Genomic DNA, 12,904 nt, shown 5'->3' on the forward strand with positions numbered 1-12,904 from the left:
TTCTTTGAAATAAGTTTTGTGCTTCTATTTCTGTGCTCAACATTTTTTTCCTTCTCTTTTTTTTTTTATTTTTTTTTTTTTATTCTTTAACCCATTTAACCTGCTACTTAGACTCAGGCTTCTGATAGAGCTTCTCTGTTTCTTCTCCATCTTTGGTGGTTTGGGTTGTGTGCTAGTACATACACTTCTGTAGGATGAGATACTCCAGGCCTTTGTGGAATTTGAAGGCTTGAGGAACTATGGTGATGTGCATCCTGGGAGGAAGTCTGCCTAGTTCAGTACTTGCTTCTGCACTTCCTGGAAAGCAGTTGTGTGGTTTTTGTTCTTGGAACCCCTATCTTGAGCCTTTCGTTTCCCAGAGGCTTTCCAGGCACCACTGGTGAATGTGAAAGTCCACTTGTTGCTCCTCAACTTGGTGTCTCTTGGGTTTTCTTTTGGTCTTTTTTGTTAATATTGTAATGGGTTTAATATTGTAGTGGGTATAACATGCAGAGGCCTTACTGGCTTCCACATTTGGGGCTCAGTTTACTTTTGCTATAGCTATTTTTGGCTTGACATGAGAAATGTCAGTGCCACATAGTATGAGATGATGAATTGCTGTGTACTGTACATATCCATGAGGCTGGGATATCATCTGAGTGGTGGCATCTTGCCAAATACATTTCAATTCTGTTACTTCATGCTCTTTTGAAAGGCCTGTTACGTAGCCTGAGACGCTACCACTATGCTGGACTTCTGCTTAAGCTATTTGTGAACTGATATCATCATCTTGCTTTGAGAGCTATGCTGAAAGTTTAAGCTTCAGAATTCTGTCTGAATATTTCAAACCTTTCACTTTACATTCTTTTAATCCATAACCTGGACATGATCCTTATTTACAGAAGAAAAACGTCTGGCACTTGTGCTAGGCACAGTGGGGAGCACATTGCAGTTCAGATAGTCAGTTTTGGTTTGATATTGCTTCATCATCAGTTTACTTCTACAAATGGGAGAACACTTACAAAAATAAAGTGTAAGAAAGCAAGAATTAAGCAAATACTGTAGCAGAACTTTATGTTCAAGGGTTTCTGCAAGTATAGTTTATTATTACAGCTATTACAGTCCCTATAAAATGACTTTGTGCAAGTGTAGTATTCTTTGGGGACAGCTTCAATAAGAAGATTTTGACTGTATTTTTTAATGGCAGTTCAGATTTTTGATGGCTGAATCATACACAAGTGAAACCCAAGAGAGGATTAAACATTCTTGACCGTTCCTGGGATTTAAGTACATTCCTGCTTTTACTGTACTTCTGGTTTTGTTTGTAAAGGAACCACCCCACCATAAACCCTTGTAAGCTCTTTCCTGGACCCCTGAAGACAGCAGTCACTACCTCAAGTTGCTCGCTGCAGCCACAGTAGCTGCATTTTTACTGTAAGTGTGTGTGTGAGATGGGTGGTGTTCTATCCCAGTAGCACGAATCACTGAGGATATGGTGGCTGTGCTGTGGTTCCTGCTTGCATTTCAAAAACCTCCCAGAGAATTGAAGGACACTCAAGGCTTAATCTTTATGGATCAGTTACCAACTATAGGCTGCCCTGTGAAATCGGAGCAGTTTCTCTGTTGCCATCTCCTTGGGCAAGGCTCTGTGCAGAGCTCAGTGCTGAAGCCCAGCTGCTGAGCGCTTAACAGGTGTTGAAGTACTTAAATGAATGCCAGGAACAAGCATGTTGCCATCGGCTTCTGCTCAATTTGTAGTTTATAAACTTGAAGCTTCTCTATGTAGCCTTTTGGAAAAGGGAAGATTTTAGTTCCCCCAATACATATGGTGTGTGTAGGAAGTACAATCAGGCCCCCAACTGCAAAGGAAACAAAATTTGTGTCCAGCTGTTTGACAGCTGCTTATGCTGTATGTTGAACAAGACCAATATGTTCCTTTCTCTACGCATTTAATAAGGGTAGTGGTTCCACCCAGGGAAGTGGTGGACTCCCCATGCTGGCCACATAAACTCAGCTATCAGGGCGTTGGGACATCTAGTCTAGTCATGCTTTGCCTAGAAGAGTTGGACCAGATGATCCTTGAGGTTCTTTCCAACCTGGGATTCTAGGATTCCATGAAGATGGGGGTGTTGGGATATGGTGATGAGGACTCAAAGGCTATATGGCATGACACATATGCGTAAGCCATAAGGTTTTCCATCACCCAGGTTTTTATTTCAGGCTTTTCTTGATTTTTGAGCTGCTCCCTTTTGCTGCAGCCTGAACAGTGTTCTTCACAGCAGACCTATACAAGTTTGCAAGATCTTCTTAGAGAAGAAGATTTTTGCTTCTTAAAGCAACAATCACAATGATGCACACAAGGGTAACACATACACATGCCTTTGACTCGAGCAGTGAAGTAAGGGGCAACAGTCGTCATCTGGCTGATCAAGAGTGTTAGAAGAGAACAGCTGGACAGAGGGATACATGGCTGACAGTAGTGGGATACTGGGATTCTGGACTTCTGTCATCTGTTCTGAATGAGAAAGGAGCTTGTTCTCTTAGGCAAAGCTCCTTTTCCAACTTGACATCTTCTGATGTCTCAGACATGATCCTTTGCCCTTCCCCCACTTAATTCTTGATCTTATTCCTGCTCATTTGTAATCTCCTGGTTATCTTGGTCCAGTTATAGCTCTCCTGCCCTGCTACTGTACATAATTTCTCCATGCAGTACTGAAATGTCAGAGAAGAAAATACTTCCATGGCTTGCATGCAAGATGTATGTGTGCCCAGGTTTAGGAAACAAAATCAGCTTTATACAGAGAAATTATGTGGAGTGGATGCATCTGGTAAGTCAGCATTTGTCAAATGTAGAAACGACAGAAAAGAGTCTTACAATAAGAATAATAGCTAATTTAAAGTGTTTTACAAACGCTAAAGTAGAACAGGAGGAAAGCAATCCTGTGGGGTGAGAGTGCTGCTTTACATGAGTTTAATACAGCCACTCAAGAACCAAAGTGCTGAACTCAGGAATGCTACAACTGCTGTTTTGAGTTTTTACTTTTGTTTTCTCCAGAACTATTTGCTGAATTAACAAAAAACTATTTCTGAATTAACAGAGTGTTTCAGCTGGTTTAGGAAAAAAAAGAATTAAAAAATAAAAATAAATCAGGCTTTCTGAGGAGAAACAATTTCCCAAAACAACATCAGCCTTTTCAGTCCACAAATGCTGATTCCAAAAAGTTTGTCCTTACTGATTAGGAAACAACAGTGTGATTATTTTAGTGCAGCTAATTTAACCCCAGCATCCAGAAATATCCCTGTATAGTGTTATGCTCGAGTTCTTTTGACTTGGTTATCTTTACATCCACTTCTGTGGGGTTTGCTGTGTTGCTTTTTGATGCCTTGTTGTAGCAGGATTTGGGATGCACAGAAGCCAAGGCTCTACTTTGTAACAATCAAAAGCCAGTTACTGCGTCTTCCTCCTCACTCTGCATTTCATAGAATGGTTTACGTCGGAAGGGACCTTAAAACTCGTCCACTGCAGTCCCCAGCCATGGGTGGAGACACCTTCCACTAGAGCAGCTTGCTCCAAGCCCCTGTGTCCAACCTGGCCTTGAACACTGCCAGGGATGGGGCAGCCACAGCTTCTCTGGGCACCCTGTGCTAGCACCTCAGCACCCTCACAGGGAAGAGCTCATCTCAATCTCCCCTCTGGCAGGTTAAAGCCATTCCCCTTGTCCTGTCCCTACAGGCCCTTGTCCACAGCCCCTCTCCAGGTTTCCTGCAGCCCCTTTAGGCACTGGAGCTGCTCTAAGGTCTCCCCTTAAGGAGCCTTCTCTCCTCCAGGCTGACCCAGCCCAACTCTCTCAGCCTGGCTCCAGAGCAGAGCTGCTCCAGCCCTTGCAGCATCTCTGTGGCCTCCTCTGGACTCGCTCCAACAGCTCCATGTCCCTGTGGTGCTGTTGCCCCAGAGTTGAATCAGGACTGCAGGGGGAAGTCTGCCCAGAGTGTGGCAGAGGGGGAGAATTCCCTGCCTCGATCTGCTGCTCACGCTCTGGGGATGCAGCCCAGCACACAATTGCACTGTTTGCTGCATGGTTTGAATCTCCAGCATTCTTCATTCCTGTATGATAGAGTGGGGACATTTGCTTGCCTTTTTTTTGTGTGTGTGTGAGTTTTGTGTTGTGTTTTTTTGTTTTGTTTTTTTTTGTTTTGTTTTTTTAATTCCCATTGTATCATTTGAACCTTCCAAGAGAATTGGTGATGTTCTTTAAAAGCAGACCACAGTATTAGTTTATTATTTTGGGTTGTGCTATATTTAATACACACTTAGAGGTATATTCCTGCTTTTTTTTTTTTTTAAGAACCAAGCATGAACAATGGTATAAATCTACCCTCTAGTTAAGTGTCTGGCAATGCAGAAACTGCTGTGTTACTATCTTGGCTTGAGGTAATGTAATATGCTGCAGCTATTGACAGATCAAAAAAACCAGTGAAAACTCAATGTAAACACGGCCTGAAGTGCAGAACAAACTCCTCTGCCTCTCAGCAGGCAGATGGATGTGCTGGGCTAGCCCCTGGAGAGGTTTGAGGAAGCAAACAATGTGGCACTTCTTGTTCCCTTCCTTTAGCTCCTTAGAGTAAATAGGTTTATGGCTTACAAATGTTCATCTGAGTAAAAGTTACCCTTATTGTGGCCTACATAAGACGTGGTTTGAACTGCTTCCAGTGCCACTAATCCTGATCTCTGTGTGTGCTCCAGTGTTGTCATCCTGAGTTTGCACAGGTTCTGCTGCCTACCAGAGATGCTGCCAGCATGCTTCAATCCATGTCTCCTTCCCAAACAGCTCCGGGTGCATGACTACCTCTCTGAGTGCAGTAGTAAAATGACACATGAACTATAAACTGCTGGTCCTGGAATGTCTTCATATATAATCCTCCCGATATAAGCTGCAGGATTTGTTTTGCTTTAAGGTATGTGCTGCTTTGGCAGTGGGGTGAGGGGGGAATAGTTAAGTTTAGCTATATTGAGAGTGACCCAATGAGATGACTGACCACTAAAATAAAAGCAAACATAGGAAAAGCTTCAACTCGTGTTCCAACTCCATCTGTTTCTGAGCAAGCTCTAGTTAAGGCATATGATCTGTTGAATGGGAAATTCAAAATCAGACTGAAAAATGTGAAACCCTTAGACATGAAGGGTGGCAGCACAAACTATAATTAGTCATGATTTTCTTATTTTCTTCTTTTAATATTGCTTCCTTGTCTTGTTTGGAATTGGGTAACTCATTTAGGATGACTAAAACTGGAATGTGGTGGTGTATAAGCAGTGCCTGTTCTGAACTGCATAGGGAATCATTTACAGAAGCATAACCAGACCCTAGGAGAGTGGAAGGGGACTGTTGGGTGCTTGCAGTTTATGCAGCGCTGTCTCCTGTTGGATCAAGCTGGATTGCTTGGGATCAGCTTGTTGGAAGCCTCTCTTCTCTTGGCTTTGAACAGTACTTAAAATGCGGCAATCCCCTCCTGAGTGAGCTCTGGCTTGTGCAGCAGTGTAGGTTCAGAATTAAAAAAATGCCCTTAAAGAGATAAGAGCATGACTGAGCTTAGCCCAGCTTTTCTCTTGGGAGTAGTCTAATGAAAACACTTGTTTTCAAGGAGCAGGTTATTCTGTGTAAATGAGTGAGCTGTCATTCCACACGCCATAATGCAGCATGTTAGAGGGGTTTTAGAAGTACAGTGAATACTAAGATAATGTTCCGGCTTTGTACAAAGTTGTCCTGGGCTCAGCAGGAACAGGTTTAAACCACGACAAAAGTCGTTGGTTTTGTTTTCAGTATCTTAAGGTTTTGTAGAGAGTTTTCCAAATGCAATTAGGAAGCATGAAGTTATAGTGACCGTTTGTGTGTGCTGGGAGCCAGGCTGGATGGATTTGTGAGACCACCCCTGCAGCCCTGCATCCAGAACAGCTTTAAACTGACAGAGGGGAGATTCCCTTCTAAGCCAAACCAGTCTGTGATTCTGTGTCATTCATCAGTATTCTGTCAAAACAGCACTGGAGTGTTCCTACCTGTAAAACTGTCTCACCTGAAAGTAGGCAGAGGGATGTGTATCGGTATCAGGCACAGGAATTACTAAGGCTTACCTGGTACCCTGTGCAGATCCTTGCAGTGATTTGGGTAGAAGAGTTGCTTTGCAGATGATCAGGTGGGAGCCCCATGGCTGCTGTGTGGCTCCTTCCCTCCTGGCTTTAATGTTTTAATACAACCAGCCTCTTGCACCAGCAAGCTGTGCAAGAGAAACATGAAGACCTCATTCCCTATCCAGAACAGGAAGAGGAGAGAATGCTCACATCTGGGACGGACACCTGCCACTGAAAGCTTCAGACATAGAGTTTGCAGTTACAAGTCATTGAAAATAGGGGTTGTTAGTGGAAAACCTTCACTATGAGCATCACTGGTACCCCACCTTTAATAACCTTAATGAGTTGTATGTCATAATGAAAGTGGCTTGTGCTGAACAAACATCTCCATAACCTCATTCATTAGGAGGCAAATACTTCAGTATCTAATATTATGTCTGAAAGTCAAGTAAACAGTACATTTTGGTGCAAACAGACTGAGTTATGGAATTACTTACACTGTAGGAACATCACTTGGTGGGTGTGTAGGAGCAGACAGATGATGAAGTTGACAGTGGACAGATGATGAAGTTGACAGTGGACAGATGATGAAGTTGACAGCATTTCTGACCAGCCCAACTAGGGCCTGAAGACCATTTTGACCAGGGATAAGGGAGTGCTGTATAAACACCGACCAAATAGGCATCATATTGGGACATTTATAACAGGGAAGGGTTAAGAGATCCCTTCAGAAGGGAACAAGCAGTGAGTCTCAGAGAGTATAGAAACCACGTTCTCTGCCTTAGAGAAATAAAGATCCTGATGTAGAACTGGCAGAGGGAGGAAAATAGAAACAAGTGGGGAATATTTAGAGTGAGGTTTCTCTTTCAGTTCCCTCTTGCTCTATTTTTGTTCCTTGTATTGTCCTTGAGAACCAGCAGTCACTGGGACAGCAGGAGAGCCGAGCACGTAGGTAGAACTGATCTGCAAACGCTGCTGCTGTTGGCAGTCCAGATTTGGCTGAATATTGCTGTCCTTGAGGACCCCATTCCTCCTTAGCTTTCTTTTCTATTTGTTTTGTCTTGTTTCCAAGTTATCTTTATGGTTAGTGGAAAAATTGCTCAGTATCCAGAATAGGGCAAATCCTGATCTGTTTTCATTAGCCATTCCCTTTGAAGTAGGTGGCCAACTGAGATGTGGTGAACCTGTCTGTTCTGACCAGGTATTTCTGGTGTTGTTTAACAATAGTGAAAAAGTTCCTGTATGAGGAGGTGATTTCTGCTAAGCTTTGTAATTGCCACTGTAATGCTGAACATGTTTCTGAATCAGTGTTTCATGGTTGATAGTGTAGGTGTTGTGTTTGACAGATTTATTAGTGTGTGCTGTGCTGCTTCATGGAGAGGAGGTGGACACAAGTGAACTCGCTTGTCTGGAAGAGGATTTGGTTTGCTGCTTGTCTTCTGGGGACTGCCAATACTTAAAAGTCATCCTAGTCCAATGTACAAACACTGGGACCCTCCTCGGCAGAGTGAACTCTGGAGGTGGCTCTTTGGTGCTGATGTGCACCAAGGGGTTGGCGTTAGTAATGTCATCTGTTGGGCTCAGCATCACAGAGCAGAAAGTGTCTCCTCTGCTCCCCTCTCTGATGCGATGACTCTAACGTGGGGCTTGTCCTCAGCTGGTGGTGTGCCTCCAGACAGTGAGTGAACCACAGAATCATTGGATTTGGAAGGGACCTCTGGAGATCATCCAGTCCAACCCCCTGCCAAGGCAGGGCCACCTAGAGCAGGTAACACAGATGGATTTGGAGTCTCCAGAGAGGGAGACTTCACAGCCCCCTGGGCAGCCTGTTCCAGTGCTCTGCCACCTTCAATGTAAAGAAGTTCTTCCTCATGTTAAGGTGAAACTTCTTGTCTTTCAGTTATGGACGTTGCTACTCATCCTGTCTCTGGGCACCACTGAAAAGTCTGGCACCATCCTTCTGGCACCTGCCTTTGAGATACTGATCTATACTGATGAAATCCCCTCTCAGTCTCCTCTTCTCTAAACAGGCCCAGCTCCTGCAATCTCTCCTCGTAAGAGAGATTCTTCAGACCCCTGATCATTCTTGTGGTCCTGGCTGATTCCTCTCCTGTAGCTCCTTGTCTTTCTTTTACTGAGGAGCCCAGAACTGGACACAGTGCTCCAGATGTGGCCTTACCAGGGTTGAGTAGAGGGGGAGAATCACCTCCCTTGACCTGCTGCCACACTCCTCCTGGTGCACCCCAGGATACTATCGGTCCTCCTGGCTCCAGGTGCACAACTGCTGGTTCATAGTCAACTTGTCATCCATGAATGAAGTTCATGTGTTTGAAAGGCTTGTTTACAAACTCGGGGAAGAACTAGGACCTCAGAACCTCCCATGGTTCTTTCACAAGCTTAAAAACATTGTAAGATAACCCCAGTTAACTAAAACCAGGCAGCAGAATGACACTGTCCCAGTTCTCCGGCTCAGTGAGAAAAAAGCCAAAACCATTTAGTTGGTGTTTTACTTGGGGTAATTGGAAGAATGAAATCCAGTAAAATTCAAACTCTGGTTTATGAGAAGTGCCCTGTAGCATCTCTTGGCTAATGAGCAAGACAAGTGCTGCTGTAAACCACAGTATTTCCTTAGGTAAAACCTTTGCCCAAGATCCCCATGATGTGTGTATCCCAAGCTAGAAGCTAAAACAAAGATGAGTTTTTTGAGTCCTTCTTGTGTTGGAAATTGAAGCCACAGATTTAAATCAGGTGTGGGCTTATAGCTTCAACTTTCTAAAGAGTAGTTTTTGTCAACTTACATGGTAGCACTTGTGCGCTTTAGGCTGAAGGGTCAATGAAGGGGAATTAAAATGGGTGGCTTGAAGCTGGGATTGGTGCAAATGTTCTGAAGGATGCTGGCCAAGTCATGGACATTTGATCTGCTCTGAGCCAGCGTGTGAACGGACACAGGTTCCAGCCCACTAATTTATAGCAAATAAATTGGGGTGGTTGTGTTTGTGCCCAGCTGCCGGCACAAGTCTCGTCATTGCTAACTTCGGCCATCCAATTTTAATTTGCTGTCGCATGTCTGCCAGAGCATTGCAGGAGGGTGGGAGGCAGGGAGGAGGGAGGGTGTTTTTCCCGGTGACTCTTGTTGACATTTGCAGAATAGAAGTGAAGTCAGCCACTTGTTTGTCCAAAGGTTCTAGTGCCTGTAGCGGATCTCAGCCACCCAGGATCGCTCAGTGCCTGTGACGCAGCACAGGGACCTTCCCAGCTGCAGCGTGGGGAGCACTGGTAGAGCTGTGTTGGTGTTTAACCTCATGTCCTAGACCAGGGGCTTCAGTGAAACCAAAATGATTGATCAAGGATAGATTCAGATGAGGCATTAGGAAGAAATTCTTTACTATGAGGACAATGATGCCCTAGCAAAGGTTGCCCAGAAAAGCTGGGGCTGCCCCATCCCTGGCAGTGTTCAAGACCAGGTTGGACGGGGCTTGGAGCAAGCTGCTCTAGTGGAAGGCATGCTGCCTGTGGCAGGGTTTCCAAACCTAAGATGAACTTTAAGGTCCCTTCCAACCCAAACCAGTCTGGAATTCTACACCTTAACATACAGGGGAAGCAAAAGAGAAGGTATTCTGTTCTCCTTTGCTGCCTCACAAAAAAAAAAGGAAATAGTTGAGGAAACATTCATACACCACACAGGCTCAGGGAAGCTGTGACCATGGGAAGGACGGTTGGGTTTATTTAATGAGGGCATCTTGCAGCTCTGATTGTTTAACTAGTGACAGCCACTGCAGAAGTAAGGCAAAGTTGTGGTCTTCACACCCAAATCCCCATGTTGTGTGTGTGGGAAGGCTGGGGTTTGCTGCTTCTGCTATTGCAGGCTCAAGGTAAGAGCATCAGAACGATGTGGTTGCTGGTGGTCCTCAAAAGTAGCTCCTCTCTGGCTGAATTCAGGCTCTGCATCTAATAGCAATGTAAATAACTTCTCTTTCCTAGGAAGGTGCTCATGGACTTGATTTTAACAAGACTGAGCAAACCCCACATTTTATTTCAGCAGGTTGCTCTGTTTCAGACCTGGAAACGTTCCCACCGAGTGGAAGTGGGTTGTGGAGGTACCAAGTGGAAAGTGGGAGAGTGAGGGGCCAAAGAGAGTGAGCTGTGTTGTAAAGAATAGGAGCAGATACATAGCAGTGATGACACCAGTAATAAACATGAGCTGAGACTGGGGAGAAACAAGGAGAAATTTGAGAAAATGGCAATATAAAAGATGAAGTAGCTGTAGAAAAGAGGAGGTAAAGCAGGACAAGGGAGAGAAGTGGGAGAAGGAGGAGGAGGCAATTGGTAAGCGCAGTTAATTGCAGCACCAAAGAGAGTTTTAATTGCAAACCTGTTATAATTAACCACAGTTCTGCTCCCATGCACTCCAGGAATGCACGTAGCAGGTACTTTTCCTTTTGGCTGCTCTTTTGCTGGTGCAGACCATGCTGGGTTTCAAGGCAGTGGCTGATCAGGCCCTGAACAAGCATGTTAATAATGTCCTGTGTCATGGGAGGCGGCACTACAGACTGACTGCAGGTTTTTCTGTACCAGATGGGGAATGCATTCTGATTCTGCCCTGTCTAAAGCTGCTCACTTTAACTGTTCAAGCACAAGCTCTTGTCACCTGGTAGGAAGACACTGACCCTAGTTGGTGCTGAAGGGAGACCTTGACCTCATTGGTATGATCCAGGGAGGCTCCTTCTAAATCCCCTGGGGGACTTTCTAAGTAGGGAAGGGGCAAATCTGTGGCTTGTACATTCTTTATGTCTGGAAGGTTGAAAAACAACCATAGAGAGTTCCTAAAATTCATCTGAACTTAGTTGTCCTTTACCTCTTTGTGGGATGCCAGTGCCACATACTGGAGGGCCTCTTTGGATGCTCGTGTTCCTTCAGGGGCTTTTCAAGTTCATCCAGTTCCAGCCCCCTGCCACAGGCAGGGACACCTTCCACTAGAGCAGCTTGCTTCAAGCCCCTGTGTCCAACCTGGCCTTGAACACTGCCAGGGATGGGGCAGCCACAGCTTCTCTGGGAACCCTCTGCCAGCACCTCAGCACCCTCATCGTACAACATTTCTTCCCTGTGTCAAATCAAGCGCTGCCCTCCTGCAGTTTAAAGCCATTGCCCCTTGTCCTGTCACTTACTGGCCCTGGTAAAGTCTCTGTCTTACCAGCCCTATTTATGTACTGAAATGCCTCTGTAATGTTTCTCTGGAGCCTTCCCTTCCCTGTGCTGAACACCCCCAGCTCTCTCAACCTTCCTCTGTAGAAAGCTTTGTTTTTATTGTGCAGCTTTATTTCGCTTGTGAGCGCTGAGATGGTAATGAATGGCTTTTTCCCCTTGAAAGAAGGTTCCTTGACTATATGCCATAAACTGCTTTAGATCCCTTTGTAGGGAATGTGATGACAGACTCCCTTTGCTAGCTGTATGCAAGGACTGTTTTCAAAGCATTCAAGGACACTGAATGATAGAGGGAGATGAGTGTGCATCCATTTTCTTCCTCCCAAATAATGGGTGAGACTGCTGAGCAAGCCTTTGAGGCTGGTGGTTTCTGTGAGCTCTAGGACCAATTTCTTCTACCTCTGTCTAGAAGGTGTGGATTGAGAATGAATACTTGGCAGAGGTCACTGTAGTTTAACTCTGCATGCAAGTAGGTGTACAATGGATGTAAAAGATACCCAACAGTTGTCTGTCTCTTTCACTTGTAGGTTTATCCTTCAGTCTAAAGGAGTGATTCATAATCAGCTCTTAGAAAAACAGAGAATAGCTGAAGAGAAAATTAAGGAATTGGAGGTAAGTTTTGGCAGGTAATAACGATGAAAGTACAATACTGAAGGTCAACAAGATGCTGTCTGCTACATCCCTTGTTTTTATCTGATACTTTCCATTCTGAAGGATTTTAAGGAGGTGAAACATAGTGCCTGGTACAAGTAACCTACAAGTAATTCATGGCACTTAGTTACTTGGTTTCTTTTGTGGGCCTACAACCTAGCTAGGGATTTCCTGTCATTCCTGATATGCAAAGTGGGGGTGAGGGATTCAAATGAGGTTAGTAGGAGCAAGATTTAAAACTAGCAAAAGGATGTTTGTGTGGCTATTTGCAGCAGATAGGTGATGTGGAACTGTGCCAGTGCTGTGGATGCTAGGAGTTTATACTGGCTCAGGACAATTGCACAAATTCATGGAAGAGAAATCCATTGAGAATTACCAAATATGTAGAAATGGCATTCTGCTCAGGAAGTCCTGAGCTAAAAATGTCTGAAGGCTGGGAAAGTATGAGGAGGAAGTTCTGTGTACGCCTGCCGTGTCCATACACTCTGCCCTAGGCTTCTACTTGTGGCTGCTGTTGAAGACTGGATCTAGGGGGAGATAGGACTTTGTTTTGGCAATGTGGTCAGAGCACTTCTGTGCTCTTACGTTTATCTGGTTGGAGTATTCAAGGCAGAGAAGAATATGTAGGAAATATAAAGCACTTTCTGTGCACATATCAGTGTTCAAATGAATTATCTAGAGAATCTTGACTATCTTCTAGTGGCTACATGTACAGCTTAGAGTTCTTCGGAGCAGATGTTCAAAATGTACTTTTCCAAGGCCATTAGTGGTTTGTTATTTCTTAATGTCCCTAAGATATAATAAATTCAAACCCCTGTTCCTTGTTTCTTGGGCAATGACAGAGGAAGCAAAGATTGAGTTGTGTCAAGCTGCTTAACTCGTCTGTTAGTGTTTTGGAGAAAGTCAGTGTGGAGACCAGGTCAAGTAGGGACAAGCAGGAGTAGGAAG

The 12,904-nt window shown here is 44.5% G+C and overlaps 1 protein-coding gene across 3 annotated transcripts in view; it reads left to right on the forward strand.

The window, feature by feature from the left end:
- The window catches only part of PFDN1 (prefoldin subunit 1), a 32,013-nt gene that overhangs the window by 2,888 nt on the left and 16,221 nt on the right, over positions 1-12,904 (forward strand). For all 3 annotated transcript variants that reach the window (XM_057409895.1, XM_057409892.1, XM_057409893.1), the window contains exon 3: positions 11,833-11,917. In XM_057409895.1, the coding sequence (XP_057265878.1) occupies positions 11,833-11,917 (85 nt within the window). The remainder of the gene's footprint in view (positions 1-11,832; positions 11,918-12,904) is intronic.

This window comes from Pezoporus wallicus, unplaced genomic scaffold (assembly GCF_028554395.1).
Source record: "Pezoporus wallicus isolate ANWC-B61680 ecotype Strahan unplaced genomic scaffold, APGP_CSIRO_Pwel_v1 contig_4309, whole genome shotgun sequence".
NCBI lineage: Eukaryota > Metazoa > Chordata > Aves > Psittaciformes > Psittacidae > Pezoporus > Pezoporus wallicus.